We start from the raw sequence: 17,560 nt of genomic DNA on the forward strand, positions 1-17,560 counted from the left end.
CAGAGAAATGGAACAATAAATAAAAGGGGGCAGGAGTTTTAAGATATTTCTATGAGATAGGAATGATCTAATACAGAGAGAAACTGAAGGGGCAGGAGATATGGAATACTGCAGGCAAAAGTGAAGTGTAAAGATCTTGAAAAGGTGAGAGGGGATGAGAGCCAGAGGGCAAATGGAAGAACAAGATTCTAATAAGAAAGTGATGCTTTCCATGTTACAAGAGGAAAACCCAAATTTTAATAATAATAATAATATATTATTATTATTATATAATAATAATATATTATTATTATATAATAATAATAATATATAATAATATTTGAATAGAAACATAAGATTTTAGATATGCAGTGGTATCCCCGGCACCTAAAAGAGTAGCTGGCATATAATAAGCCCTCAATAAATACTTGTTAATTTTTAAAGAAAGTCATACCACTGAACTGGCAGTACTTGCTTAAGCCAATGAAATCAGAGAAAAACGATATTCTTTATTAGAAACAGTACGTTTCTCAAGATTCACTTTTTCTAAACAAGAGGTCAGCAAACCAGGATCCTTGAGCCAAACCCAGCCTGCTGCCTGATTCTGTAAATAAAGTTTTACTGGAATATAGTCATGCCCATTCATTTACACATATTATCTGGCTTTCCAGCTACAAGAGAGATGAGTAGTTGCAACAGAAACCATATTGTTCCAAGTCAAATATTTACTCTCTGGCCCTTTATAGAAAAAGTTTCCTGACCCTAGATCTAAATGTAATTTAATTTTAAATTCCAAAATAATCTGGGAAGTGAAAAATGATTTTCTACAACAAACACGTATTTTATAGTCATGAGACATCTAAGTTAAGAGGTCTAGTAATGGGTGGGCTCATGAGATAGAATTAAGTTAAGGATGATTTAGGAGTCATGAGCACATCTACAGAAGTGGATGAAACCTCCAGGATACTTTACAAAGATAAGTAAAGACTCCCAGAAAACATAAATATTTAAGAAATGGGAGAAGAAACCTTTACAAATGAGATTAAGGCATAAAAAGAAAGCCAGATGGTAAACAGTTTGGTAGTTTCTCAAAATGTTAAACAAAGAATTACCTTATGACCCAGCAATTCCACTTCTAAGTATATTTTCAAAAGAACTGAAATCAAGGACTCAAAAAGCTACTTGTATATCACTATTCATAGCAGTATTACTTACAAGAGCCAAAAGGTGGAAGCATCCCAAGTGTCCATCAACAGACGAATAGATAAACAAATCCATACAATGGAATATTATTCAGCCATAAAAAGGAATAGAATTCTAACACATGCTACAACACGGAGGAACCCTGAAAAAATTACGCTAACTAAAATAAGCCAGACACAAAAGAATATTTTATGAGTCCATTTATATAAGGTATTTAGACTAGGCAAATAGAGACAGACAGAAAAGTTGAGGTTACCAGGCGCTGGGGCCTGCAGGGGGTAAGAGGTTGTTTAATGAGTGCAAAGCTTCTGTCTGGGATGATGAAAAAGGTTGGAAGCAGATAGTGGTGATGGCGGCGCAACACCACGAATGTACTTAATGCCAGCGAATTTTACATTTAAAAATGGTTAAAATGGTAAATATTATGTTACGTATATTTTACTACAATTAAAAAAAGGAAAGAAAACCACAGAAGGATAGTTTCACTAAAGCCAAAGGTACAGTCAATAGCATTAAATCCTAACAAGAGAGCAAGCAACATAAGGCCTGCAAACTATGCATTATCTTCCATGTGATAGCAGCACATCAAAGTAAAAGCCAAACTGCGGGCAGCAGGTGGAAGATTAATAAAAGGGAGAACAATGCAAGGATTCAAGCATTTGAATAGGCCTACAATTTAGACACTTCCCATGGAATTACAGAAATGAGAGGTACAGATCATACTGACAGAGGATCAAGATTTAATCCAAATTAGCTACTCCCAGGCCCTACCTCGGACCGCTTGAGGTGATGCTGGGGACCTGCAGAAGGTGAAATGCTGTTGCTAACTTGGTAAGTAGAACAGGTAGAACAAAGACGTGGTGGAGCTGGTTTGCATCTGGTCCCAAGGGAGTGTCAAGGGATGGCTTCCTTCACCTCAGACTTAAAGCAGATTTGTTTTGGCCTAGAACTGGTGGTAGTAGATCTGCTCCTGCTTAGTCTACATAGACATAGTGTGGAGGGCGGTTCCTAGACCCCCAGACAATGCTGTCAGGAAGCTAGGGGTGGAGGAGCAGTAGGTGGGTCCTGCTTGATGTGAGACAGAGTGCAGGAGGACAGAAAGCGTTCAAGAAAATAGAGTCTCTGCTGCTCCAAAGTGATGTTCAAGCACTATCCTAGAAGGTATTTTAAAGATCACATCATCCAACCTCCAGTTTTACAGACCAGGAGATGACTGATCTAAGTGTCACAAGCTCTAGATTCACCCCCTAATTCTACCACTAAGTCACTGTGTATCTTTGGGATATGCCACCTAACCACTCTGGGTCTCAGTTTCCACATTTGTAAAATGAACTCTTAATTCTAAGTCACGTGCTGTTACGATGGCAAAGAAAATACTAAAGGCGCAATCTCTTAAATTGGTCTAGCGATGTTTCCCATCAAACTTCAATGTTCCCACTATGCCTATGAAATTTACCAGAGTGCTATTTATGCCTGTGGATCAGTGACTTGACATAAACAGCTTTACCTCATTTTTGTATTACAAAATGGTACCATGTGTCACTTTATTAGAGTTACACAAAGCCTGAGTCCTGGTAATCCTGAATCTATGCCACCTTAATTTCATTACTTCACAAAGTTTACAAATACAGAGAATAGTCTAGTCACTAAAATTAAAATTATTTCTTTATGTAATATTTCCATTCTTAAAAATGCAAATAGGCTATTTTCAAACGTGTTGTACTAAATTATTGCCGAAAACTTACAAGACAGAACTACCATTTTGTTTGCAGTAATCTACCCGATGTTGTCACATTTTTTCTGGAACCACTTTACAAATTTAAAATCTTATTTGTTTATACCAAAATATTCTTATTCTTTAAAAAGTCACCACATTATCCTCTAAGCCACATCACACGTTCCTAGTGCAGACATTTAAGTAAGTTAGGTGAACCGAGCTGGAAATCTAAAAAGAGAAAAGTGCCGATTATTAAATTAAGAGAGGCATTTAGAGGAAAACAATAAGTTAGAATGATTGAATAAGTAAGTTGATTGCTCAGAAATTGGACTCTTATGATTTCCTTCTTCCTCATCAAAAATTTAATTTCTTCCCTGTATAAATCTTCAAAATATAGTTGGATTTTAATGAGAAGTTCAGTCTTTTAAGTGAAACCTCTGCTTTCCTTTTATCATTAAAACGGTCAACAACACACACTTGGGTATCAGTAATGGCACATGGATAGACTGGCTACCTAATTGTTATGGTAATAGGTGTAAAAGATCTCCATGAGTTCTCAACATACTCCTTCAGATTTGTGATCAAAACTTGTCCATTTCTGGGGCTGGCCTGGTGCACAGCGGTTAAGTTTGTGCACTCTGCTTCAGCAGCCCACGGTTCGCTGGTTTGGATCCCAGGCTTGGACCTACGCACCACTTATCAAGCCATGCTGTGGCAGGCGTCCCACATATAAAATAGAGGAAGATGGGCACAGATGTTAGCTCAGGGCCAATCTCCTTCAGCAAAAAGAGGAGGATTGGTGGCGGATGTTAGCTCAGGGCTAATCTTCCTCAAAAAAAAGATTTTTTTTAAACTTGTCCATTTCTTTCATCCTTGTTATAGCCTGCTCTTATTTTTTAAAGATATCACATTAACTTAAAAATAATTACAATAGCATACAAGAAATTTTTTAAAATGGAGAGAAGGTTTGTGTGACATCCTCAGTTTATCACACATGGCATTTTACTTCATTTGAGTCATGCATTAACAAACCCTAGGTCTTCTGACCTATGTGGTAGCATGGGTCTGGGGCCAAACAACCCTGGGTTCAAACTTAACTCTCTTTTTTACTAAATGTGTGGCCTTAGGTAAGTTTGTTCATCTCCTTGAGCTGCATTTCTTTCGTAAAATGGAAATAACACCTGCCTGACTTTTCGCTGGGATGATTAAGAGATATTATACACTATGTTAGACACAGTCGTATGGAAATAGTGAGCTCTGTATTCAGTATCACAAGTGAAAAAAATTAACAGAAAAAATGATTTATGATTAAGTTTGAAACAAACGAGAAATGCAGCATCATTCTAAGAATTCTAAACAATGCTAGGACAGTACTTTAAAATAGGCTTTTGAGGGGCCGGCCCCGTGGCTGAGTGGTTAAGTTCACACATTCTGCTTCGGCAGCCCAGGGTTTCATCGGTTCAGATCCTGGGTGTGGCCTAGCACCCCTCATCAAGCCACACTGAGGTGGCATCCCACATGCCACAAGCAGAAGGACCCACAACTAAAAATATACAACTATGTACCGGGGGCTTTGGAAAGAAGAAGGAAAGAAAAAATCTTAAAATAGGCTTTGAATATTAAAACAAAACCACATTTAAATGAAACCACTTCCAAATTCGGACAAGCAAATCAATACTCACTTTAAGAGCAGTAGAAAGTATTAGTTTCTTGATAGTGGATTAAGTATAAACAAATCATAAGCAAAAATGTTAAGCACTAGTGAAAAATGAACAAGTAAAAAGCTACTGAAAACATTTCATTATACACAAAACATTTTGGTATCTTCAATGACATAAATTTAGACTAAAGGCAAACACCTCAACAAATTAATGAATTCTGTCAGCAGGTGGCTCTAGTGACAACGAAATAACTTAGTATCAAATTTTATAGCAAAATATAGGTAGTAAAAATGTACTGAATCTCAGCAACTGGAGTCAAAAGGAGTCACATTAATACCTCAATCCAAGTCCTCTTTTTAAATGAAGACATCAAAGTCCATTAGGTGGCTTGTTTACGGGCTTACATGTATGTTAGTGGCAGAACAAAACTGAAAACCCAGATCTCTCTCTTTAGTACTCTTGAGTCAACAAATGAGCATTTACTATATTGCCAGGCATACTACGAGGAGCTCTCCTCCAAAATAATTCACCTCTAACTCACACGTTACATTTTTGAATTTGTCCACCTCATCCAAAAATACACATAATTCTATAAAAGCTAATTATAATGATTTCTAATGGTACCAAGGAATATTTGGTAAACAATAATATTACAAGGAATACAAAGCTGGCAATCATGTTCCCAGTCTCTGAGAGGGAAAAGTAATTTAGCTTTTCTTTTTTTTAAAGGCTAGGAAAGAAGGAATCTAACACTCCCCATTTATACCTCTACCCACTATCCAGTTCCAGAAGGGTCTGTCATCTCTCTTTTCTTTTTTTGCTTATTTAACCAGTTTAGGAATTCAGATCGTTGTAATACCAGAGGTAGAAGATGTAAAAAGGAATAAAAGAGGTAAGTTCTATCTATTAAGATAAAAAACATACAATTCTAATACACGCTGAACTCTGGGGTTCACCTTTCCTGTGTGTCTAGTGACAATGGAGTCTAGGGTTTTCTCTTATATTCCTCATCCTTGAGCAAAGACCTGAGAATACCTTTACACATGCAGTCATTTATCATACTGAAGTTACTACTGCTAGAACTGAACCTACTACTTACATGAGAAACAAAGTAACAAAAACTAGTTATGTTACACAAATCATTCTTTGTAATAATATTAGTAAAAGAGCTGTGAAAGAAAAGGCCTAAAATCAACACATCGAGTTCTGCCTCTGCCACTTACCTGCTCTAGGAAACTAAAGTCTCCTCACTCATAAATTGAGAATAACAATCTCTATCTCATAGCTATATCTTGATCTTTCTCAGAAAGAGACAGATTGTTATGACCTCACTATTACAACTTCCATAACTAGCGTAGGCTTCACTGTTCTTTTCTCCTCTGAGATCCTACCACTTTATTATCTAGTTTAGGACTTCTCTATCCAATACAGTAGCCACTGGACATATGCACTACTGAGCACCTGAAACGAGGCTGGTTTGAACTGAGAAGTGCCAGAAGTATAAAATACATACCATTTATTAGTGTGGGAAAAAAACAATGACATACCTTACTAATATTTTTTATACTGATTAGGTGTGAAGATGATAATACTCTGGATATAGTCGCTTAAAATATATAACAATTAATTTCTCTTTTTAAACCTCTTTAATATGGCAAATAGAAAATTTAAAAGTATACATATAACTCATATAATATTTCTATTGAACAGCTCTGATCTGGAGTTGTGACTTCTCCAGTGATATAATTTCCTTAAGGGGAGAGAGAAAACTTTACACTTTGCCTTTGTAACCCGAGCCTCTAGTAAAATACTCTCCACACAGCTAATGCTTATAAATGATGATCCAAAATGTGCTTTCTCTTGAATTGTTAAGTCCTATCCTGTGAAATTATGCTAGAAGCAGGAAATCCACGTCTAGTATTAGCCTACATTTATCACACGCAGTTAATTTAAAAACTTTACAGATACAGCTTCCTGATAAGAAAGGTAGTCCCCGATTATTCCATGTATGGTCACTTTGCTAATCAAGTTAAGAAAAAATTATATTTACACTTAGCTCAACTTTCCCTTTAAATATATTACTACCTTTCTACATTTTCAGTTGTACCAAGGATTATGCCAAGCACTAGTGAGAAAAATCAGTCAGTTACTACGTTAACTTGTATGTTGTGATTGGTATTTTTCAAATCTAAGGACAAACAGAGTGCAGGTAAAAGCTTACTGCTAAGATCTAAGATGGCTAACAGGCGATTTCTTAGAGTATCTAAGAGTCTCCATTTCTATTCACCAAGGTCTAGGTATTGGTTTTTGTTAATGCTATGTACAGTAAAAAGTTATTTTTAAATAAAACATCCTTGTAGTTAAGCCTGCGAAATATTCACAACTGCTTAAAGAAAACCTTAGGCTAATGAAACAAAATTTTATTCTTCTTATTAAAACAGATATCCTTGGGGCCGGCCCTGTGGCTGAGTGGTTAAGTTCGCACGCTCCGCTTCGGCGGCCCAGGGTTTCGCCGGTTCAGATCCTGGGCGCGGATATGGCACCGCCCGTCAGGCCACGCTGAGGTGGCATCCTACATGCCACAACTAGAAGGACTCATAACTAAAAATATACAACTATGTCCTGGGGGCGCTTTGGGGAGAAAAAGGAAAAATAAAATCTTTAAAAAAAAGCAAAACCACACAGAAAGATAACCTTAAATCAGAGTCTACCAACCTTCAATAATCAGTTATTCCTAAAGTATTTAAAAACCATTCTTTTTAGTTCAAACATTTAGGCAGAGCCACCTCTTGGCAAAGTAATGGGGAACAGAAAGAAGTAAAATATAAGATCCCTAACTCTGAAGGAAAGGGAAAACAAGCCCAAGACTTTTCAACACTTAGTAATGAGAGGAAAACAAATATGTAACAAAGCAGCAGCTGGACTTGGTGGGAATGAATTCTATTTTAGAGACACAAATAATCCAAAAGCAAATGTTACTGAGTATAGAAATACTGGACTAGAGTTTAGCAAACCCATTTTTCATAGATCCTGAACTAGACCTTCAATTTCCTTTCTTTAAAATGCTACAGATAGGGGCTGGCCCCATGGCTGAGTGGTTAAGTTCACGCACTCCGCTGCAGACGGCCCAGTGTTTCATTGGTTCGAATCCTGGACGCGGACATGGCGCTACTCATCAAACCACGCTGAGGCAGCATACCACATGCCACAACTAGAAGGACCCACAACAAAGAATATACAACTATGTATCGGGGGGGTTTGGGGAGAAAAAGGAAAAAATTTAATCTTAAAAAAAAAAAAAATGCTACAGATAGACTAGATAAACTCTAAATGATCCAATAAATTCTCTTTTATAATCTTAGAAGTGAGTATAAATTTGGTCGACTACACTAATTCATTCAATAAACAATCACTAAGTATCTCCTAAATTTTAAATTAGTTTAATTTTTAATGATAACACTCTATTTTAGCAGGACCATCATTTCTTAAAAAGTAACTAATATATAATTAATAACATTACACAGCCACGAGTGCAATAAAATGTACTTCTCTCTCTTTGTTAAAAACATCTTATTTTGAAATAATTATGTAGCTTCACAGGAGGTTAACAAAGAAAGGCATAGGGAAGTCCAATGCACCCTGTCCCCAGCATCCTGCATCTTAATACAACTATAGTATGTTTTGATTACGTATGTGAAAGAAAAAGGAAGCAAGATGTTAATTATATCAAAATTTCTTATGAAAACAGCTCCAAAAGCTTTATATTTCTGGGAGAAGGAGAAATAATGTGATTTAAGAGTCTTTTTAAGCTTCTAGATTTTATATATTAAAAAAACACAATTTAAAAGCTTGAAAATTAAACCACAAAAATTCTGATGGTTGTCCCATATTAAAAATTGGCAATAGTTATACCTTCTATGTCCACTGAGTGGGGGGAACTATGCCCAAGGGACATACACAGGTATGTGGAATAGAAAAAACATCATTTTCTAAAACATAAATGGTTATTAAAAGATAGTCATTCTGTAATTGCCTACAAATTGATCATTTTCCCATAATAAAAATGGCCATATTTGTATCAGAAAAGATTTGGCTTCATAATATAAACTATACTTATTCTATAAATACTCTATAAATGCTTTTAATACAGAAAATAGGCAGAAAGCTTTCCCCTACACTGCCCTCTTTCAACATACTATTCATTCTGAATATTCTTTCATTCTGTTTATGAATTGCCTTATAGTATACATACTAGACATGCAAACAAGGCACAGATGTATCTCACACCGTGTACTAGACAAATTCTTATCTAGTATATAAACAACATTTCATAAATTACATCTTGTATTAACTGCATAGAAGACTAAAGAAAAAAAGACTGTCGAGGTGAATATTTTTAAGAAGCAACAAATCTTTGATTATTACCAATAAATGCCTATAACTATTACCAGATATACATTTGCATCTGTCAGATGCTTTACACTGAGAAAGACCAGTACTCTAGACTTGGAGCCCCTTGCCTCTCAAGCTATCCAGGTTCTTTTCTTCCTTAGTAGTGTCCTATTTGGGCAGAATGAGTGGCAATCTATTGTCACAAGAGTACCCTATTTGGCAATCTATTATTTTACAACAAAATAACTTATACATAGTGCAAAGAACATAATCACTGTAAAAAACTATATTACAATAATCATACAGTTAAAAGAACTGTTACAAGAATATTAGAGAGCATCTGTGGGTCTTTCCCAACGGAAGAAGCAGGAGTGGTGAAAACACTTCAAGACCACTTGAAATACCAACAAAAGAAGAACAATAACAGCATTTTTGCCTTTCCATACACCAGTCTCAAGAGCCCTAAAATAAATTTCCTTTTCCTTAAATTTAAATTCCACTTAGTTCAGCTTTCTGGTCAGTAAGAGTACCATAAGGCACAATACAAGTATATACTGAATCAGAGAACAAACATGCATCTTTCCATCCTTCAGCTTCCAACATCGTCACTTGAATCCCTTGCAATTTCCAGAAGCAAATAATCAATCAATCTTCATAGCAGTAACTCACTGTTTAAGTGGCTGGTCATTCAAAAACAAAATCTAACGAAATCTAGCCAGACAATTAATTGCCTAGACCAAATAGCCTAGAAGCAAGGTAAGAACCTTTCACTGGATCCATCAAAAATGGGTCCCATAAAAGTAAAATCTGTCAAAATAATCACCCAGCAGGAAATACTTCCTTTCTCTTCTTTAAAAATGGCTTGAATTTTGTTGTTTCAACTCAACTTTTTAAAAAACAAAGCAAATCCCATGTTTAAGTGGATATTATACTTTAAGAAAAGATCAAATCTAAAACTAAATTACCTTTCTAATATAAATATGACAAATCTTACAATTTAAAACAACAGTAACTATTATCTTGATTCTTGATGTCAACAATCAGCAAATGGAAAAGACAAAGAATTAGAAAAAAATTAAGCATTTTGGCTCAAAAGTTATTTAAAGAGTAATTTCAGTTAAACAAATTCTTGCCTTCAAACGTCTGATATTTTATTTTAGCCAAGCCTAAAATGAGAAAAAAAAAATAAATGCAAATCAAGCACTGCTCGGTTGTGCTAAAATAATTCTATGAAATATTTTGCCTTTCCCTATCCAAAATACCTTTAATTTAAATACTTACTCTGAGCCTGCAGCCATTTCCAAGTATGACGTTTCTGCTGTATCAACCCCCAACGGGATCACTATGCTCATGACGTTCGCCTCTGGTAAATTCGATTACTATGGAGTCCTATGCATTGGTATCCAAAACACTGGGGCATGCCAGCCACAGTGCTCATTGCAAACATCTAAGTGCATCCACAAACCCTGTTTAAAAGAAACGGGAACAAAAAGTCAAGAATCGTCTTCACATTCCTAGCAACAGTCACACTATAACAACAGTAAGTAAAATACATGAAGAAAGCATTCTTTATTAAAATGTCAATATAAACTGGAATTTGTTCAGGAAGTCTCTATTTTGTTTATTTTTCTGGAATTAAGTTATGTGACTTTGATCAAAAGAAAAGTCTGTGAATCATATCTTCCTCAGGGAATGAATTTAGGATGCCAAGAGAAGGATTACTAACGTAAATTACTTAGAGAAGAACCAACAAATATTACTCATTTTTGAAAGATAAAATGGAATTTCTTATAGCACTAGTATCCAAAACAAGTCTTCTCGATTCAGTGAGTGATCTAACAAGAAACTAACGACTACTGAGTCCTCACCATGGACGAAGCACCATACTATGCTTTTGCACGGATGATCTATTTAAACCTCACAACTCTGAGGTAAGGATCTCCACTTTACCACTGAGGAACACAAAAGCAAGAAAGGTTAAGTAACTTAACCAAGGTTGCTCAGCTTCAGAGATAAAACCAGGATTTGAACCAATTCCACTCTATTGTTTATATATGTATAAAAGGAAAGCTATTTTATTTATAATAAAATCAACCGTTTTACAGTGGTTGTCATTTTCCATACTACATAAATACACGCATATTAAGGGGGTCCTCAAGTGTTTTTTAAAGAAATTTACCATAGTAACAGAAATATATTTAGCTTCAACATCAATTTTTCTAATCTAAATTCACTGTATAACACTTGCTATACGTACTGTGTGTGAAATAGCTACTCAAAATCTTTTCAACAATGACATAGTACAACTCGGAAACAAAACAGAGATATGGCAACAGGAAAAGAACAACAGTCAAAACTGCCCCTACCATGCTATACCTGAAATGCTGAAAAGCAGTGTTTCTTTGAATAGTAATTCTTTTATTTATCTTTAATTTTTACAAGGAAGCTTGAGAATACCTATGTCAGGTTAATTCATGTGTCACAGATGATGCAGGTTGTGAGCTTCTATCTTATGGGGGAAAATACCGAAACAGGGAAATAAGGTGGTAATAGAGCTTTGAATTCTCCAAGAAAACTAGTCTTTACTTTTAAATCATGTTTAAGTGGGGGAGAGCTACTAGATTACAAATTATTATAATAAAAATATACAATAATAGGCAATTGCACTTGGAAGTTGAAACCACAATAAGCATTGGCATCTGTCTCTGACACCCACTAGATGCGGGAGCCAGGTGTTACTCAGCCTCCGGAACCACCAGGTTCCTTGACACTGCATTACGTGAACTGGGCAAGCAGTAAGTGGTAGCCACAGAAGATGAGCTGCTCTTAGTTCATCAAGAAAAGTGTAGATAGAAACACTCTCCAGCTCTCATGTAAAGAGAATCTTCCAAGAGTTTTTGAAAATAACTATGGTTCTCTACTTGTGATGTTTTTACAGTTTGCTCCATCAAATTAAAACTGTGCTCTAAAAACAAAGCAGAGTGAGAAAAAGGAAAGCTTGCCCTACCTTCTTTTCTGCACCTGTGACCATATTAGTTACTTCATAAAAGCCATATTTATTTAACCCACACACAGCTACAAAATTATAAAATTTCTAAATAACAAAATGCAAGCAATATACAAAACTATAAGTTTGTTCTATTTAAATGCTACATTATTTTGTATTTCTTTAAAATGCTGAAGAATTGGACCTAGTAACAGGTAACAACTACAATTTTTTAAAAAAAATGTTCTTCCTTGATGGTAGCATCTAGTTGGTAGAAGTTTCCTTTAGCTCAGATTATCTTTACATTAAACTCATAGGAAATCTTATATGTTAGGTATAGCTTATTAAATATTTAGTTGTGCCTTTTTTTTTTTTACCAGAAGCAGAAACTGGAAAGCAAAAATCAAATTACTATGCATTCTTTTAGGTAACTGACTAATATTTCCAGCCTAAAAGAATCTATTTGAGTATGCATTTAATAGTGTGCCTCTTTTCTACATAAATATACATAAATATACATTCCTCAATAAACACTACATTTGAGCTGTTTTTAAATAGCAGTGAAGAGCTTGCCATAAGCCCATTTCAAACAATGGCTTACATTTGTGTGATTACTGCCTGTCTCTCAAACCCCACACAGCGCCTGTTACAAAGGACTGGTGAACGAATTACAGCACCAGGGATGAAACTGCAGCTCTGGCCTCATTAACCAAATGAGTTGTCAACCTATACAACTAGAAGCTATAAAAACAACTACATGACACCTTTTCCAGAAATGAGTCTCTCTAAAAACACACAAGCTCATCCCCAGGATAAAAACACATCACTTCTGAAACAGAACCACAGACTGAGTTTGATTCAATAGGAAAAAAGATCTCAGTAACTTACTCACAAGAGGTCAGAAGACAAGCAGTCATCTACTGAGACCATAAAATGGCAAATATTTCACTATATTCATTAATATTAAGAACTTCATAGCCAGAAAACTCACACTGTTTAAAAATCCAGTTGATATTTAATAAAATCATAAATTCATAAGGGTCAAATCATTGTCTTTAAGAAGAAAAGAAAGGGAAAGCCAATGGAGTAAGCTGAAAAGATGTGAGCTTATAACACGGGCTTAACTAGAGGAAAAACAATTCAACACAATCCAAACAATTACCACAAAGCTTTCACATCTTATATGGGAATCAAAAAACTGGTTATCCAACTGGCAAGTAAAATACACACAAAATACAATGAGAATAAATGGAAGCCATTAAGAAATAATATAAAATGAAATACCATGAGATGTCTGGTAAATGTGAGGTCCAAGAAAGAATAAATGTCTTCACAAAACCTGCTATCCAGAATAGACCTAGAAACCAAGTGAACATAGGAGTATTGAGCTATTTTTAAATGGCATAAAATTACAGGTACTTCTGCCTAACATGGCACCTAAAACCAAAGGGACTCAAACACAGCAGCTAATTCTTTAAAAAATAAATTTATTCTTCACTTTTTTATACAAATGAATGTAAACACAAGTAAAGGCATCAAACTATCAAATCAAACTGAAAAGAAACTAGGAAAATACGATGTTAACAAAAAGATTTAGCAAAGAAAAGGCAATGATACCAAAACAAACAAAACCCAAAAGTGGGAAAAACAAGACGAAATGCAAGGAAAAGCAAATTAAATTAGAAAATAGTCTATCAGAAAAACTGGAAGACTGAGGCTGCTTTTAAGACCACATCAGGGCTGGCCCTGTGGCCGAGTGGTTAAGTTTGCGCACTCTGCTGAAGGCGGCCCAGTGTTTGGTTGGTTCGAATCCTGGGCACAGACATAGCACTGCTCATCAAACCACACTGAGACAGCGTCGCACATGCCACAACTAGAAGGACCCACAACAAATATACAACTATGTACTGGGGGCTTTGGGGAGAAAAAAGGAAAAAAAATAAAATGTTTAATTAAAAAAAAAAAAACAGACCACATCAAAAAGTTCAGAAAACAAAAATACCACTGAAAAGATGAATACAATACCCAAAAGGCAGGGAGGAGGAAAATTTTTTTCCAAAATTACAAATAAAAGTGCCCAATCTAACATAATCTCTTTGAGGAAACGGTCATTTATTATTATCTTTCTGTCCTTTATAAGTACCTTAACACAGAGATCCATAAATATTTAAAATTAAATCAATGTTTATATTTTGGACATGTATGACTAAGAATAAGAGGGTTAATTTTTGGCTGAATTACTAATGGAAATGAAATAAAGAAACTTAAAAGAAACTGTAACAGACCACACACCTGAGATTTCCTTATAAATCAGAAATTAAACTGCCTTCACTACTCATTTAAGATTTTTTATTTACAGCAGTTGACTAAAGTAAATAAAAAGAATACTGGTTGATCAAGATCTATTACCAAGTTACTACCTATGAAACTTTGGGCAAGTCATTTCACTATTCTGGGCTTCAACTATAAACGGAAGTCGCTTAGGTTGACGATCTAAGTCACAAGTACATTAACAGATTATTCCTGATAATCAAAACAACAGAATAAATATCAGATTCTAAAAAGCTACCAAAAATAAATCTGACAACAGAATGAATTATATATTTCTCCCATTGGGTTAATATTAGTATCAGACAGCGCTCCATGAGCACTTACCTGACTGATACTCAAATCTCCCCAACTAGAGGTTATAACAATAGTAATAACAAATACTGAGTGCTTACAATGTTTAATCCTCACAATGAGTCTATGGTGTAGGTCCATTTATTATCCTCATTTTACAGATAAGGTAGAGAGGTTAAACTTGTCCAAAGTTCCATAGCTAATGAATAGCAGAATCAGATTTGAACCCTAGCAGTCTGATTCTAGAACTGACACATTCGTTTGCTTGAAATTAAAATTTGCCAGATGATTGGTATAATAAATCACCTAGACTTTACAGTTAAGGGGAAAATACTGACAACTGCCTCTCTCAAAAAGACGAGAAGTTAAATACATACATAAGTGTCTCGCTTCAGAACACCTGGACTGCATTTATCCTGGCACACTAAATGAAAGAACAGTAACAAAACCCAGCTGCTCCTCCCCCAAATCTGATCTACTCAATAAACTTACATCCACTCCACAACAATGCACTGAAACACTACGAAAGGAGAAGCATGGGCTCAAAATCTAAAATCTGTATTTAAAATATTTCGGGGATGGTGCAAAGCACATAATCAAAGGATAAAGATACTCAAATTCTCTATTATTTTCAGGAACAAACCCATGCCTCACTAGTAAATTGAAAACAACCTAGAAGTGAAGGGAACTGTGCTTCAAATTTGAGATTACTAATAGATGCATAAGGATATTCAATTCCTTATACAGAACTATTTATTAAGCAAAGACCACCTATCTAATCAGTTAAATTTTAACTTGAGTCTCCCATTTGTTTTCTAGAGACAAAGAATTTTAATAATTCAACTTACACTATAATACTTTTATAGCAAATAAAATCTTTATTTAGAAAAATCTGTCTTCTTGTAGTCAGTTAATTTTGGTGGACCTACTTGAAAAATAGAAACCTATATATAAAATTCAATGTTCAAAAAGCACATTTTCTGGTTATACTAGAGAGTTTCAGAGTTTCACTGTATCATATTTAATATTTACTACAATTCCAACCACTACTACTAAATTCAGTATCAAAGTAGCAATGCTTTAGCTTTCACTCTCTTATTAATAATGGTTACTTATTAGTAACGCTTGCTTATTCTCTTGAAGCCTTAGTTCTTCATCTGTAAATAGGAATAATCATAGAATATATTTCTGAATTGTTTCAAGGACTGTGTGGCACTCAGTTCATTAAATATTTAGGAAAAGTTCTTAAGATATATTGGAGAACAATTCTCAGCTATTATATTTGTAAAAGTCAAGTAAACTATTAAGAATTTCTGATCTATTCCAGAGACCATTCTTGTCAGTAAAGGAAAAAGGATGCTTCTGTATTGTAAATTTGAACTGCAAATTTAGAGAACATGATTTAAGTAGTTTCACTCAAAAAGTCAACAGCCAAACACTTCTTTATTACAAACTCAAAACACAGTTTCAATTATTTCCTTAAACAAAAATCTGTGTACAGACTAATAGTTAAAATAAATAGGTCACCTGAATTCTGAAATCTCAAACTGTCAAAACGAGATTGGTTCTGATGAGATTCAACTCTTTAAAGAATAAACCAGTGGCAACTCTCATGATATTACCCAATGGCACCAAACCACCCCTACACAGCATACAGTCAAGAATGAGGCACTTTCCAAAATCAGTCAGTAATTTTTACAATCCATACTGGCTTACCTTGCAACCCAGCATACCTGATCTTTAGCTCACTAGAGATTTGATATTAGAATGAAAGTAAAGTATCAAGAACAACCTTTTAAAAAAATATTCACAAATGCAGAGTGAACCATAATGCAAACTATACACCAGTTGATAACAAAGTGTCAATGGTGGTTCATCAATGTAACAAATGTGCCATAATGATGAAGAACACTGATGATGGGGAAGGTTGTGTGTAGTGAGTGGGGAGGAGGCATGTGGGAACTTGGTATTTTCTGCTGAATTCTGAGGTAAACCTAAAATTGCTCTAAAAAATAAGGTCCATTAATTAAAAAATACACGTATGAATATGACATAGTGAAATATTTATTTGGCATTATATAATGGGGTACCATTCTTTCTACCAGGGTTTTTCGGAAGCTATTCTAAACATCAATTTTGCAACTAGCTAAAGTGCTAGTACATTCCTCCACCACCACCCCAAAATCCTCCTAAATTAAAATAAGTAATTTCAATACTATCCAACTTTTTAATGTACCACGTTATTATTTTTTAATAGTATTTGCCATCCCCCAAAGTACTGGAGATCATTAAACTATAATGTAAAATCTAGTAAAATGTGGCCTTTTATGAAAGTAGCAATTCAGCGACTAACATCTAGTTAGATTAACATCTCCAGGTATAAATGTACAATTTCTGTTCCTACACACACGAAACTGTTCTTAGAATTTTTGTCTTTGTTCATACCTGAGAATGTACCTGACCAAAAGTGATTTCCTTCGAAAATAGTTATCTATTCCCACTTTTTACTTGCCATATGGCCCATGACTACATACCTTAAAATGTATTACTCCATATATGAATGCAGAAGAAAAAGAATCTTCAAACTTAAGAATAATCATATCTTCCCAAGGTCTTTAAAATACTGCTTTTAGGTACAAAAGTAATGAGCACCATAAAGAATTACACCACATACTTCAATGGGTTCTAAAACTTGCTTCAGTTAAAAAAAAAAAATTATCGACATGAGTAATTTTTAAGCTGTGCTCTCAGTAGTCCTAATGGAGTTGGGGATTGAGACAGTAGGAGAAAACAGTGGAGGAAGTTAACAAAAGAAAATGAGAGACAACACATTCTGTAGATTTAAAAGGAAAAATCTGAAGCTGCATGTTCTATGTTGTAGCACGAAATGGGAAAATAACATTAAATGGAACACCAAGTAATACAAAGGAAGGAACTATTGATACATGTAACAACTTGGATGAATCTCAAGGAAATCACGCTGAGTGGGGGAAAAAAAGA

At 34.9% G+C, this 17,560-nt stretch overlaps 1 protein-coding gene across 5 annotated transcripts in view; it reads right to left on the reverse strand.

Annotated features, from left to right (window-relative positions):
• KMT2E (lysine methyltransferase 2E (inactive)) overlaps positions 1-17,560 on the reverse strand; it is a 95,683-nt gene that overhangs the window by 59,257 nt on the left and 18,866 nt on the right. For 3 of the 5 annotated variants that reach the window (XM_070505424.1, XM_070505413.1, XM_070505433.1), the window contains exon 2: positions 10,234-10,418. In XM_070505424.1, coding sequence (XP_070361525.1) covers positions 10,234-10,304 — 71 coding nt within the window. In that variant the 5' untranslated portion in view covers positions 10,305-10,418. Of the gene's footprint in view, positions 1-10,233; positions 10,419-13,222; positions 13,296-17,560 lie in introns of all 5 variants that reach the window. The other 2 variants (XM_044769578.2, XM_070505443.1) reach the window with 1 other exon arrangement.

Source organism: Equus asinus, chromosome 1 (genome assembly GCF_041296235.1).
Source record: "Equus asinus isolate D_3611 breed Donkey chromosome 1, EquAss-T2T_v2, whole genome shotgun sequence".
NCBI lineage: Eukaryota > Metazoa > Chordata > Mammalia > Perissodactyla > Equidae > Equus > Equus asinus.